Consider the following 15,933-nt stretch of genomic DNA (forward strand, 5'->3'; position numbering starts at 1 on the left):
AGCCTCTAAACAAACAGGAGACTGTTGCTTATTGTGACTGTTTATATGTGCAGTAAAGGTCACGTAAAGGTAGTGATGGGCAGTTTGTACTGTATCTGTGTTTTAAGACATACCTCTTCTTCAGCCTCTCTTTGTGTCCATTGAATAAGACAGAATTCCCATAGAAAAGACTGCAGACATTCAAGTTGCACTTTTCCTGCACAAAGACAAATAGTCAAGATTAAATCTGTAGTACAGTATAATAAGCACAATAAGCCATGACAGTAAACACAGATAGAGTGCACGCAGTAACAAAGACTGATGTCCTTCTGCAAGGACACCAGTCTGCAGAGCTGAAAGTCTGCAGCAGTTCAGGAAACTCCACAAGCAAACTAAGGAAACCCAGTGGTTAAAAGGTTAAAAGAAAAAACTGGAGCACTGAGAAGACGTGCCAATTTATTTTCCCTTTGCTTCCTCAGAAAAATAAAATCCAACACCATCAATAAACCAAATGTCTGTTCAGAGCAAGATTGCAAGCACCTAACAAATAGGCTGGGTGTGCTGTGCTCAGATGTTCTGGTTGAAACAAACATATCTCATACGTATGATGAAGACAGTGACTCAGAGATCAAATGTACAGTGTAGAAAAGTAATAAAGATCGCACTAAAAACAGGAAGAGTTTGCATGTTGGTTAAAATCAGAGTTACAATGGGATGTTAAGGATGGGTTTTCCATCACTGCATTCTAGGATACGACATTCAGGTCAACAGTCAGCTGTACCACTCTATCTGGGATGGGAGTGACATCCTGAAATTAAACGACTTGCCATTCCTCACAGTAGAGGACTGAATTCAGTATCACGTGCTGCTCTTGTCTTTTGTTACTGGTGATAAGATGGACAACCCAGACAACCCAGACCGTGATTAAAGTACAACAGTGTCAAGGTTGCCTTCAACCAAAGCACAGCTCTATTCTGAACTGCTGAGAGGACTGAAAAGGTACAAAAACTGTGACAAAAACAGTGCAGAAACAGGAAAATGCAACATTTATGAGAAGTTTTTCAGTTAAACTGTTCACTGCATGAATTTGTAGATCTTATTTTCAAAAGTATTGTTTTACTAATAAAAGGAGCAATTACCTGTTTACTTATCAAAGCCACTCTTTAACCCACTACAAATTTCAACAGCAAGAAGATTTTTATTCTCTAATGCTTATTCACTGTAATTTTTATTTCTCTGAGAAGGTAAGTGTAAAATAGCAAGTCAGGTTATACAATGGGCGTTGTGTAGAGGGGTGGAAAGGTTAATAAAAAAATCATGTGTGTACTCAGCAGCACCCGCTGTGAAGAAAGTGTGTTTCCTTGCTGAAAGAAATAAGAAGGCCATACCCTGATACACTGGAACAGATCCTCCAAGGTCATTTCCTGCTGACCACTTCTTCTGCCCTCAACGAGGAAGTCATCCCACAGGCTGAATTTCTTTCCTGCAACCTGATGATAGACATATTACATACAGCAACACTCACACGGACAAAGATGACAGACGAATTACTGCTTGCTGTGAGGGATGTGCAGAAAATGGTTGAGTCCATAACAAGAGTCCTGCATGCTCAAAGACAGAGAGACTGCATTTTTCATTGGTAGAGCAGCTGAGAACAATCAGCACTCTAGAACCAGCCACACTAAGGTCAAGAAGCTTCTTCCTCATATATGATGAAGGGCACTTTTCTCAAGTTACATCTTTGAAACTTCACAGTTTATGATCTGCACCAGTAGAATCTACATTCATCCATGTAATGTTGTGTGTTTACATCTTTATAAAAGTAAAAAATAAATCTAAAAAATCTGTGTGAATATAAATGTGCTGCAAGAGAAACAACATGGGAATTTCTCCACAGACTGCCAGATTGTACTTCACTTTGTTGACATTTTAAATCTGAGGGACTATTTTCTTTCTCAATTTCCTGAAGTTTTTGAGTCTAAGTATAAAGACATCCATTGTTTGAACTCTTCTTATTTCCACTGTAAGGACCATGCCTTAAGGATATTCAAGGTATATTTGCACAATATGATTAAGCATATTAAGCACACTGAGTAAATTTTAGACTAAAATTCAAGCTGATTTAAATAGATATTAGTTGCAGTTTTATGTGTGTTTGAGACAATCGGCAACCTTTCCAAATGTCCTTAAATGGCCACATTAAGGTTGAGTTAATTGGCACTTAAGACACTAAAACAAATTGGAATTTTAATAGTTTTGCTGGTATTATATCATTATATTGAGCAGTGGCCAAAGTGAAATGATTGATCTGATTTTAATTTTACAGCCTACAATACAACAGGGGCCAAAAACAAAAGGCACTGCCTTCAAACCCCTCACTTTCTCATGGGATCAGATTGTAAATTAAGTTATTTATAAGGTCAATAGGATTAATCTTTGACTTTGCACACTGAAACAAATTAATTAAACCCTTGTAAGCATAAACAATGCATTTGCCACTATTGTTCATCACTTGGGACTATATGCGTACCCTAAACATGATAATCCACATACGTAAGATCTAAGGAAAAAAAAATATGACCTGATGGAAATGGATCAGAAATCCTCACGTGCAGAAATTAAGTTAAACATGTCACGTAGTCAGTCGACTCTGCTCACATACAGACCCTGTCTGCTAGGAGAAGTTGTGAAGATCAAAAGTTGGCTCGAGCTGAGAATACCAAAACTCTGGCTGAACCTGGGTCCAATTATCTCTGCTTCAGCAGCCAAGGGGAACTTTTTGACTAGCCCTTACAACTCCCACCACTTATGAGGTTTGAGGTTATGGAGACACACTCGAGACATACTTTTACCCAAGTCTCACTGGATGTGATGTCGATGTCCTTTGTCCCAGTTTTCAGACAAAGCACACTTTTGTAAATGGACTAATAGTTAAATACTTTTCTACTCTATTTGAGCAGTTAAAATGCTTTCTTGCATTTTGTTTGCAAGATGTGCATCATAAGGGTGGACATGTCAGCTTATTTTAACGTGGGACTAGCATCAATTGTTAGTACAATCCTAAACTATCCACGGAAAGAACAAGAACTAGAACCTGAACACATCTAAGAAAAGAGGATTCTTTTATGACCTTGCACATGCAACATCACTGTTGGACTGTAAAGTGGATTGTGTGTTTTCAGTGTACCTATGCTTTTGTGTGCAGTTGCTCTTCATACACAATGCAAAGCAGGCGTGCAGTCTATTTTTATTCCCACTCCTCCTTTCCTCTCTCGCAAGTCTGTCACCCAACTCTGGGGGGGGAACTAAAAGCCAATCAGCTACCATGGTGACGTCAACTATTGACAGTATAACAGGAGTGAAAAAATAAACGAGAATGCTGGAAACTAACAGGCCGCTGGAAACAATTACAAACGGTTTCCCACAAGCACAAATGCAGTATCTTTCTGTCATGGAACTTCCGCAATAAAAACAAAAATGCCCCCACAAAACAGTTCTTTCTGGGGAACCAAACGAAATGTGGATCAGAAAGTTATTGTTTTTGTCTTAAACTGAACTGCCAGACTGGGGACACTGTTAAGAGACTTTTAGCTGCACTTCTGAAGTGGTTATAATTAAACTGCATGCACTTATAGTGGATAGTGTATATACAATAAAAGCTGGCAAAGGTCGTCTTGAGGTTAGAGTTTAGAATTACTGTCTGACAGCACCTCTGTTATGTTGAGAATAGTGCAAATGACAAATTCCTCCCAAGTGTTGCTTGGTGGCTTATCACAGCTGCACATATTCAGTTGAGACTTGTAGTTGAGTATCAGGTTGTCGAACCTCAAAAACCACTTTATTAAGGATTCAATACTGGCTATAAGTGTGCTTTTAGGTTCACTGCTGTGTGTCTATTGTTGTATGTGGTACAAATTAAGCTGTTGTGTGCAGTCTAACTTTAGAAGATGAGAACGAAGCAAATAGCTATTTCATCAGCCTGAGGGACATAAATTCAAATTGATGAAAATATGGTGAAAATACAGTATATAATTTTTTTTCATCTGCTCTATAGTCTTTTTATTATAAAGAGCTTCAAACCCCCCCATAAAACTTGAAAGAAGCATTTTTTCCAGAACAAAACCAGACTTGCTTCATGTGTAATATTTCTGGCTCTGATCTGTCCTCCCCCTGCTTTTCATTCTCACTCTACAGAGCCCTTCAAACAATCTGTGAGGTTGTTTTTGGTTTAATGAAATAAAGCTTTTCTCAAATACTCCATCAGTGTTTGTGACTTCTCCATAATTAACTACAATGCATGATGTAAATTCTCACTCCGTGCGTGTTCAGATATGAAGTTCCCCAACATCTGACATTAACAGCCAAACGTGCAGGCTGCTTCCTCTTGTTGACAGGAAGCCCAGTGATCCCCCCTTCTCTTCCTGACAGACAGTATTTTATCTATGTGAAAACAGGCCACATACAGTGCCAAAATCATACACACACTGAACGTGGGATTAAAAAAACACACACAATATATAAATCCTCACCCCCTTAATAATATTAAATGTAATCAGCTGATTCCATAATATATGTGTATTATCACATAAACATAGGTGAGTACTGACATCAATATGGCCTACAGACAAAAATGACCTTTTAGCAATACATGTAAGCAAGTGGGAAATTAAAAGCCAACTCAAAGCGAATGTGAGCTACTTTTCTGTGCGTACACTTTGCAGACTGACATGAAAAGGTCAGAAGGACCTGGCTCACAAAGTGTTATTTCAAGTGAGTCAGCACAGTATTAGACTCTTTAAAAAGGACAAAAAAACACAAAAGTAGACCAAGACTGCCAAAATCTGACCCAACAATCAAAGTCTTAATATCACTGGACACAAATGAGTGTTTTATTTTTCTATTTTGCTTGCTTGTTTTCTAGATTACATGTTTTGGTTTTAGTCACTGTTAACTCCCTAGGGCTGTTAACAACATATGACATGATACACAATACAGTCTTTTTTGAAAACATATGCAATTGATTGATGGAGCCCAAAAATAGATGCCTCCATCTACAGATATGAGGGCAGGACTACAGTCTGAGGAAGTTTAGCTCATAAACCTGATAAGGAGGTAAAAAGAATCCCAATCTAACTGAAGCACATTTTTGCTGGTTATTGTGAACAGAACCAAGCATTTGAAGAAAAATCATAATGTGTTGTTCATCATGTCTATTTCAATCTTGCCCTTTGAGACAATGAGCACTTTCGGAGACAGGAAGCGACCAGTGACCAGTATGAAAACTTTGATAAGCCCTCCCACTTTCAGCCTGCCACAAGAACCACTTCTGCACAGGCACGCTCCTGTCTCAGCTTCACTTGCTGGCAAGAATCCCAACAGTGGAAATATTTTTACAACCCATTGAGGCTTGAGGCCTGTTTCTTCAAAGGCATCTATTTTCCTTTAGAGGCCCTCAAAGAGAGCTTTAGAGGAGGCAGATGGAGGATCTGTGTGGTCTCTTTAGATCACATTTTCATCTTGATCTCTTTAAGCTTCTTGTAGCTTTCCTTTTACAGACATTCTGGTAGCATTTCAATAAGATCCAATGTTCTAGATACATTCTTAAATGAACCTGAAGGTCACATTGCTCTCCACTGCTGATGATTACTGAATGTGATATTAACTGCAGTTTAAGCATATATTTGTTTTTTGTTTTTGTCGAGTGTGATTTGTGACAGAAGGATAGCAAGAAGGGTGAAGGGTAAGGTTTACAAGATGGTATTGAGGTCTTCTATGATGTATGGTCTGGAGAGGTGGAGGTGAAGATGCTAAGACTTTTACTGGAATTGGATTAGAAATCATAGGATATAGGGATAGCTCAGGCTAAGCAGTTTGGAAAAAGCCTAAAGGGGCAAAACTGAGATGGTTTGGGGATGTGCAGAGGAGGGATAGTGGATATGTTGGACAAAAGATGTTGAAGATGGAGTTGCCAGGCATAAAGGAAAAAGGAAGATTTCAGAGAAGGTTTATAGATGTAGTGAAGGAAGCAATATAGAGGTTTAGTGTAACACAGGAGGATGCTAGGGATAAAATCTGCTGTGTACTTAGCTAAAGGGACCAGCTGAAATAAGAAGATTTCAGTTATATGAAATTCATAATAACCATTCTGTAGATCATAGGTCATATAGGTCATATCATAAGTCTTTTTTTGGTAGACTGGAAGCTAAATTTTAAGATTAGGCAAAATGCATTTTCTTGAAAATGTAAAAATCATTCAGAGATACTAGCTAACACCCAGTGCTGCATGCAGGGCTTTTGGTGTTAGCTCAGATCTGTATACTGGTAAATTTACCAGAACAATCCTGATTGTAATAATATAGCAATTCTCTTAAATGTCACATATTGAACAATATAAATATTAATATCATATTAATATATAGTATTTTATTAAAGATCAACTAATATCCAATGCGTTGCTTCATGAACTGTCTCCTGACATGATGATGATCATTCAGACTTCCTTTCTTATCTCCACATTGTTGTTGTTTGCTCTGCAGCACTATTTTCTAGACTTTACGTTTTTATAGTGGCCTACTTTGATGACTTGATGCTTGAAAATTTTCGCTGACCGTTAAAATACATATCGTATCAAACTACGAATGTGCACAAACTAAACAAATGCAGCATGCAGGCACTAAATTACAAATAACCACGTGGTGAACGCAGTTGTAAGGTGGCCATGCAGTGCTCAATTGAACTGTCAAATTTACAAATACATGGGACTGTAGTATTTTTATAAAATATCTGTATACGCCATATAGATGTTGATGCTCACTATAGAGAGTTTCGATGAGATTGGTCCAGTCATCCAAGATGAGACACAAACATACATACAAACATACAGTCATTATTGTATGACCAGTGAGCACGTGTGAGACTTAAAATAGTGAAAATAGGCAGCATCTTTCAGTAGATTATTCTTATAGCACAAACCCAAATGACAAAATGGCTGAAATCACTCATGACCAATCATATAATAACATTAAAAACTAGAAAGTCTCAGCTGTGAAGTGGAAATTCTTCCATTAAGGCTTGTTTATACAATGTTTCTATGAAACCAGAAAACCAATCTCCCAGTTAACATCGTTTTGGTGACACTGAGTCCTTCAGTCCATTTTAGCATTTAAGACTGAAAGATAAGCCTTTGGTGTGCTATCTAATCAAGGCCAAACAGTCCATGATCACTGTAATGCCACATGGTTCCAGATTTAGTGTAAACTGAAAGAGTAACTTTAAAAAAAATAGTAAATCAGAAACACTTTTGTTTGTTTTCCTTAGTGGGACAACAGTACTGTTATGTAAAATATACCCTTTGTTCGATTGGAAGTGTCATCTGCTACTTGACCACTATTGATCACCACTCTTCTTTAGGCTGCAGTGAAGAAGCAGATGGCTGGGACCTCCAACTGTTCTATCCAACCCTCTGCAATTATCATACCCCAGAGAGAAGACAGGATGCCAGCCCGATGCAATTCCCATGCAATTTTTTTTTAAAGCGGCATTAGTATTAAAGATCCTGTTTATTTTAAATTTAGGCCCCTTTTTGACAGCTAACTTGTGAGATACAAATAGAGGGTGAAGGCGGTGAAGGCAGTGCGGGGGTAGGAGCTCTGCAGCGATCAGACTCTTCTCAGGAGAGTGCAGAGTTTGACACACAGACTAAAGGCAGTGAGAAGCTTTGAAAAGGCTTCCATTGACGTGTAAAACAGCAAACAGAATCTCAATGTGATTGTCTTTCAATGAGAAGATAACAGCACTCCACCTGACTGAAAATGACCTGGGGCAGAAGCACTAAGTCAATAAAACCCTTACAAATGGGCCACTGACGTGCTGGAGCCTGTACACACACTCAAACACCAGATGTTTGATGGATTCCCACTTATAAAGCAATGGATTATAATTAAAATGCCTTACAGGGATGCATCTGATTGTGAGACATGCATATGCATTATAATTTTCTTCCATTTGGAATAAGTTTCTTTCTGCACATTTCAGTTTTGCCATTTCTTGATGTCTTGCACTTAATACTGCATTACTTACTATGAACATACAGGCACAGACACATGTATGAACGTACTCTGTGAATAATATGGTAACTAACACGATGTTTACTATTGGTATGAGGCATGTAATGGGACACAGCTCTCTGCAAATCACAGGGATCAGTTCAATAACAGCATACAGCCCTGGGCTCTATGATCAACATGCCCTTTGTTGCTACGTATTTATTTGTAACATTGATCTGAGCTTTAGAAATCAAAGGTCCTGCTCTTTGGTTACATGATGTGATGCTGTATGTAATGATGCAACGTTTTCATGTATTGGCTACTGGAACAAGGTATTGATATTTATAGATCAATATGACATTCAGCTCTTGACGACATTAAATAAGTGTCTCCCTCTTATCCGATGTTGGAATTGAACCCACGGCACCAGTAATTTCCTTTTAGGATATTGGTCATTTGCTCAATCCTGTAAGCCCCACTGGCTCCAATATCACATGCAATGTCCTTTGAGTCTTTAGTGTTTGTCATGTATGTTTTTTAGTCAAATGCTGGATGGATTTCCTAATTTTTGGTATAGACATTTACTCCTTTGTAGTAGGTGATATCATTAGTAGGTGAAATTTAGGAAAACCACTTATGTGCCACCTGTGACCTTATTATAACATTTTGTTTATGACGTAACAAGAGGGAATGGCTTAGTAATAAGTACTCAAGACATGCTGTCTGACCATGTTAGAATTCAGATGTGTTTATAGTCGTTCTGAATGGCTACACTGGAAGATGTATGAAAAAGTGGGTGTAAATGTCAAATCACTGGTTTCAAAATGTTACAGATAATGGGCCATGCAGACACCCACTACTTACTCTGGAAACGTGGGATATGGTCTCATTCAGTGTTATCTAATTTAAACTTAGCTTTTTCTTGAGGTTTCTTGTGTTCAATTAAGGTAAAGAAAGAAAAAGAAGGAGACAAGGCAGCATGCTCTTAGGATGTGAGTTGATGGGTAAATTCTAAAAACTCATGACCTCATGAAAAGTGTAGAAACCTGCACTCATCTTGAGTCATTTCCAACCAGTATTGGTGCTTTAAAGAGTTTCCAACAGAAGTTGGAACATGGGAAAAATGGATTACCAAGAAGTATGGGAGAAAGGGACAAAGACAAATACTGTAATATTTTTCTGTTTTCATGATGGATCTTTGTATAAAATTATTTGTGAGAATATATATTAATGTTGCTCAAACGTATAAATTAAAACAGTGGGGCGCCTCAGGGATCGATTTTCGGGCTGCTACTTTTTAACATTTACAGTCACGTGAAGTTTTCCAGTTTTCAGAGGACTCAATAGGTGTAGAATCACTTTTAGCAGCACAAGCAACTGATTTCTATATGACTTTATCAGTCTCACACATTTCGTTGAAGGAATATTAACCCACTCATCTTTACAACATTACTTCAGTTCTTTGAGGTTTGCAGTCATTTATTTATAGATGGCTTTCATGACCCAGTTTCAGCCAAGCTTTAGCTGTCAGACAGATGGTCTCAGATTTGACTCTAGAGCACTTTGTTATATAGAGGAGTTCATGGTTGACTCAATGACGGCAAGGTTCCCACATCCTGTGGCTGCAAAACAACCCCAAATCATCACACCTCCAGCACCGTGCTTGACAGTTGGTATGAGGTGTTTGTGCTGATATGCTTGACAGTTGACATGAGGCGTTTGTGCTGATATGCTGTGTTTGGTTCTCGCCAAACATGGGACTGTGCATTATGACCAAGCATATCCACTTTGGTCTTGTCTATCAAAAGTACATTGTTCCAGAAGTCTTGGAGTTTGTTCAGATGCAACTTTGCAAACCTTAGTCGTAATGCCATGTTCTTTTTAGAGAGAAGATGCTTTCTTGTGGCAACCCTTCCAAACAAACCATATTGTTTTCATCTTCTTCTAGTTGCACTGTTGTGAAATATAAAAATGACCAAGTGAGGCCTGTAGAGTCTGATATGTAGGTCTTGGTTTTCTTTCTTGATGTTTTTTTGCAGTTTTTCTGAGCATTGCTGCTAAATCACGTCCTTTTCTGTCTCTGAGTGATGCAGAGAAACTGATACACTTTCATATGCTTTCATATCTGGTATGCTTTTATATCTAGTATGCCTGATTACTGTAATGCTATTTGATCTCTTTATATCAAACAATGTATTGTATACGATACAATGTATTCTAGTATCTGCGACAAGTGATTCAGAACGTGGCAGCCAAACTGCTTACTAGGACCCGAAAGAGAAAGCACATTACACCGTAGTAGTCTTTAAACTGGCTATTTAAAATAATCTTACTTGTTTTTAAAGAACTTCGTGATCTTACCCCAGTATATAAGTCTCACGGTGCATTACCCAATGTAGCCCCTCAGGTCCTCCAGCATGAATCTGCTGATAGTTCTGACATGCAGGACACAAAATGCTTGTAGAGGCAGCTTGACAGATCATCAAATTGTTGAAGGGCTAACACAGAGAGACAGACAAGCACCCATGCTCAAAATCACGCCCAATTTAGAATCTCTGGTTAACCTAACTCATGCATGTTTTGGAACAAGAGCACCTGGACAGAACCCACTAAAGCACAGGGAGAACATGTAAAATCCACACAGGGAGCCCCAAGCCTGGATTTGAACCCAGAAACTTGTTGTTTTATTAAACTGTGTTATGTCTAATTAATAGCTTATCACTCATTTGTGAAGCACTTGAAACTGCAACAACATCCTTGAAAGGTGCTTCATAAATAAAGCTATGACTGATTTAATTGATTGTACAATTGTGTTGAAAAGTAATTCTTTATATATGTATTTTTTGTCTGCTTATTCTGTTGGTTTTTGTTTTTTGCCCTTTTTCCCCGTCCCTCTTCTCAGGTTTTTTTCTTTCCCTCTTTCTTTCTCCACATTCTCTCCTCCAGTCAAGTCTGTCCCGTATTCAGCAAGTGAAAATAAAATAAACAATAAAAAGTTGAATCAAATGGACCATTACGGCAAGGCTGGGATGGTCCATTTGGTAAAGTAAATCCGTTGGGCATCTTTCTTCGCCTTTAGACAATAATTCTGATGGCAAAAGAACCAAACGGGACAGGTTAAAAAAAAAAAAAAAAAAAAAAAAAAAAAAAAAAAAAAGTAATTCTTTCCTGTTTATTAATAAAATAATTTCATCTATAAATTAGAGTCTGCAATAGTTCAAAAGTAGAAATGAATGTTGTTATAAACAGCTAAAGTTCTTTCATCCTAAAATGATTGTATCATCTTCAAATATCTGCAAAAATGCCGCATTTCACGTAGAAAGTCATGCATTCTGTCCTCCACATTTGCAATTTAAAATCCAAAACAATTTAATATTTGCACAGAAGAGTGTGAGTGGACAATGAGCAATTCACAACCTTTTCAAAGATTCTGAGTTTTTGAAATCCTACAAGAAAGGTGGAGATCAAGGCCAGTGATGCAGCAGTTTTGACACACACTTAAACCAAGACACACTTAGCTGAATTGCAGCTGCCATATTGCCCCTGTATTAAAAATGTATGGAAGAGAAAAATACTGAGCTAGATTGAACACTGGTGGCTTATCAGTTTGAATAAATGGAGTTTTGTGAGTTTTGAGCTGGACCGCACACTGTGCTAAATAAAAGATCTGGGTAGCGACTTTTATTACCTCTTACAATCTGTGTTTAACAATGTTCTGGATCTGCTATATCCAGTCTGATCCGATCTGCGTCTGTTGCTACATAAATAAACAACCAGTGCAAAGACACAATATCGTTGTTGATGACACAAAAGGGAAAGAGAAGATAGATGGGGAACTAACGCACAACAATAACAGTACAATGCAGCAGAGAAAACATCTGACTTAACAGCATTCTACCAAAACAATACTGCCTCCAAATAAACCGTGGAAAACAACAGAAGGCACAAGCCGCATATGTTGATCACAGATTACTCATTATCCCGCAAGCACTATTCATGTCTGGGTCTTGAGTTACAAACTGCACAATGGCCTATACACTCCTCTGGGAATCCAGAAGGCCTTGGATCATATTCACCCCATTTCTTTACTGGCACAGTCCAAGGAGACCAACACATATTTAACCACATGTGAGGCAAATCTCCTCCTTTGTTGTTCTTGTTCTGTCTTTAAGCCATTCCCTGTTATTTGTGTGACAGATGTGTGACCTTCAATTACGCTCAAATCACAAATCAGTTGGCCGTGGGTTTTCTTTTCTACGTTTTAAAAAAAATAAATAAATAAACAGACACGATGTCTACTCAGCAAATGTAAACATTCTTCTTTTTTTCAGATTTTTAAGTACAAACAAAGAAGTAAGTTGTGACTAAAAGGTTTACTGGAGACAGAGACTGGAGCAGATGGACATAAAATCCTTGCCTCCTCCTGATTCTCTGCCGACAGCAAGATTACATAGAGTTCTTTGGGAAATCTGGTTTCAATGCACTGCTTCCTGTGAAGGCAGGAAATAACCATCATTTCTGCAGGTAATTAACAAAGAAGCGGTGTGACCATTGACCGACGAGTGCCTCCAGAGTCTTGCCTCCAACTCTGCTAATTCAATTAGAGACTGAAAGGGCAAAGTGGGGAAGTAGGGCACCGAGGAAGCGTGAAAGGGCACAAAGTTAGGAGTAGAGTGTGGAGGATGTGTGCACAGGCATGTAAGAGGGAGTATTTCCATGGAACACAACTACCAGGCATCCTAGCAGACAAGTAAAGACAGCATACACTGATAGAGCGTTGGCAAGGTGCTACAGGGGTTGAAGATTGAGATATTTAACACACAGCTGAAACATGTCCTCCTCTGTCTGACCTCGGGTGATGTTTCTCTGCATTTTAGTGAGGCTGCAGCTCAGTTACAGCTGCACTCATCAATCTTTGCTGCTCTTGAAATGTCCTTTAATAACTTAGTGCCAGAAAATCTCAGAAAAAGAGTCCAACTAGAAACAAAGAGTACATAGTTTTAATTAGATTTTTTTTTGTCCCTAGGAAGCAGAATTATTATTACTACTGATTATTCAAATATACTTACTATGTTTAATATGTTTACAAACAATGCACTGGACAACATGATTTTTTTTCGAGGATTTGTTCTAGTAAATCTGTTTTGGTCTCACCAACTATTAAGGGAAGTACTGATCTCTTAATGCTCCACTACATTTGCGAGGCACTGAGTTGGTAGAGTACAGCCAGTTAATCACTGTTGGTTTTTTTGGCCCCTAAAACACTCCCCACAGTAACCTTGAAGGTGAAACAAAAAGGTGGCTTTGGTTTGTAAAATAAAAAAAAAACTGAAAAAAAAATGATATAAAGTGGTAGTTATTCATTTGAAAAAAAGGTAACCCTGTTCAAATAAAAGTTTGCAATTAATTTGGAAGTAAAAATGTTGATTAGTTTAAATTGAAGCTTTTGCTTTGTACAGCTTGGGAAAATCGATGAAGTTAAAGTCATTGCAAAGGCCAGTCTACTCTAGAGTTATTTCCATAATGTGGATAGTTACGAGCACTGTGATAATTAGATTAATATGGTGCCAGCAGTTAGTATGTATTACTGTCTGACTGACTATAGCGGTGGCAACAACAAGCTTTTCATGTCTTTATCGTATAGTAAATTTTTTGCAAACATTTCCAGGCATTTTAGGTCCTGCATGTTTGAAAATAGTCTGCAGCTGCAGCTGACTGTTCTGTGTGAAGGGCACAGAGAGGACATTGTTGCTGCGGCCTTAAACTTGCAGCTGAGGTAGTCACAGAGCTGATTCAACATTTGACTGAATGAGAGAGCTGGCATGGATTATACTATATGGGACAACTGTCGCTCAGTTGGTGGAAAGGGTTGTGTGAGTATTTGCCCTTCAATCCCTGGCTCCTCTGTGTGCCAAGTGTCCTTGGGCGGAGGACTGAACCTAAATGGGCACCTTTTTAGTGAGCAACTCTGCCATTTTTGTGGAACTGCAAACATTTTGTGTTTACCAGGCATGTTCACTGCCAGCTTTAGGACCAGAACACAGACGGAAAAACTGACCCATATTTTTTACAGTATAAAAAGCATGTTTCTGCTTTTCTAAAAAGAGATGGGAGAGACTACTTTGGTTGCAAAAATGTCTCCTTCTTGTATAGAAATCTTTGTGAAAACTACCTTGCTGCTGCTCATCATGTCTGGTTTAAATAAAATGTCAGTACTGCGATGCACAAAATGCTTGGCTTGAGGTTTCACAGTGGGACTTATGGGACTAATGGTTGGCTATGTGCACCTTTTATTTACAGTCAATTATGATCCTTTAGTAAAAGAGGTTTTAGGAACTTGTTACTCTCGGTCTGCCTTTGATGTCTTGGCCTTGTCTCCCCAACTGAAAAACATAACATAGGGAGGAATGCTACGCAAAAGAGTGTTGAGCAGACAAGGACAAACCTCTTGTTTATATATCTCTACCTCTATACAGAGGACAGCAGCAGGGAAATACCAGGAAATTTTCATATTTTGCCAAACAGCTGCAAGAAATCCTGGAAAATTATTAAGACAATGGGGGCATTGGGAGTCATTTATTTTAGTTTAAGAGCTAAGTTAAAGGGTTATTTAGTGACAGCTGTGTATGACCACATTAAAAACACATTTTCCATAAGCACTTAGGCGATCAGAACTGTGGCACTACAGGTAAAGTTATGATGACTGCCCAGAATCTAGCAATGGAGTAATGTCGTTAACGTCACTTTGGAACAACACTGGGTGGCCCACCTGCACAACCAGCAAGATGTGACTGTTGTTACTTGATATTAATGAACTGAGACTGATCTCATAAAGGGAGAGGTCTAAGCCATTGCAAAAGTAAGCTGAGACCTTAACACTGCATGTCTGATCAGTGATTTTTAACAGCTGCATGCCTGCAGTTGCTTCAAAGGCTGTCTCCCAAAAACGTCTCTAATCTTAGATTAGAGAGATAAGAGAATATAAAAGAAATGGCTTTGCCTTCTGTGTTATGTCGTTGTCTAATTTATGATATCTGAAATCATTTATATGTACACCATTTATGTATATTTCCACACTAACTTATTTCAGCACATAAATGCGGTAATCAAGGATTGCAGGACTCAGAAGACTTATGTTATGTGATCTCTTTAACTAGTCACATAATATCTACACCACATTCATGCATAGAGGATGTTTACAGGGAATCAATTTGTTTAAAAATATCAATATATATCAACAAAGGAATAGACACCCTGGACCTTTGACCCCGGGTGATTAAGTTAGTCTCATACTGGATATCTGAGTGATATCCAGTATGATATCACTCAGATATCAGATATCATCACACTTAAATAGAGTGATGAGAAACTAGAATTGATGCCATATCGAAAGAGTAAATATAAACAAATAAAGAGAGACTATCAATTACAAAGCTTGGTATAAATTATGGATTTAAACTAACCACAAAAACCAAAATGTTTTCTTTGGCACTATGTCCCACATTATATGGCTGAAGGTTTGGCAGCTAACCCTCATTCTCTGTTTCTCATATAATTGCATGTGTGTTCCTGATTTATGAATGCCTTCCGGTATTACTTTCGGATTTATCTTTAACTCTAAAAATGCTGTTCTGGCTGTGTGGTGTCCTGTCTCCTTTGGGTCCTCTGTTGAATAAACAAAAGCTTAAAACCCAGAGCCTCAACCCATGAAGAAAGAGCCTGCGTCTGAAAAATTTAATGTCCGCCCATCTGTCCGATTCAGTACTTGAATACTTGAATAAACCTTCTGGCTGGGATGATGTCAGGTACTCTGTCACTGTGACTGATTATTTTAATGACTGACTCTATCCAGTGTCCCGTGCTGCTTTGGAAATGTTAATACATCTCAGAAAATTTCAGAAGGCATGAA

At 38.3% G+C, this 15,933-nt stretch overlaps 1 protein-coding gene across 1 annotated transcript in view; it reads right to left on the bottom strand.

The window, feature by feature from the left end:
* The window catches only part of uba7 (ubiquitin-like modifier activating enzyme 7), a 35,097-nt gene that overhangs the window by 1,970 nt on the left and 17,194 nt on the right, over positions 1 to 15,933 (bottom strand). Inside the window, exons 22-23 of the mRNA XM_063472963.1 lie at positions 1,368 to 1,469; positions 114 to 196 (exon numbers count right to left, since the gene is read on the bottom strand). Of these exons, the coding sequence (XP_063329033.1) occupies positions 114 to 196; positions 1,368 to 1,469 (185 nt within the window). The remainder of the gene's footprint in view (positions 1 to 113; positions 197 to 1,367; positions 1,470 to 15,933) is intronic.

This window comes from Pelmatolapia mariae, linkage group LG5 (assembly GCF_036321145.2).
Source record: "Pelmatolapia mariae isolate MD_Pm_ZW linkage group LG5, Pm_UMD_F_2, whole genome shotgun sequence".
In the NCBI taxonomy this organism is placed as follows: domain Eukaryota; kingdom Metazoa; phylum Chordata; class Actinopteri; order Cichliformes; family Cichlidae; genus Pelmatolapia; species Pelmatolapia mariae.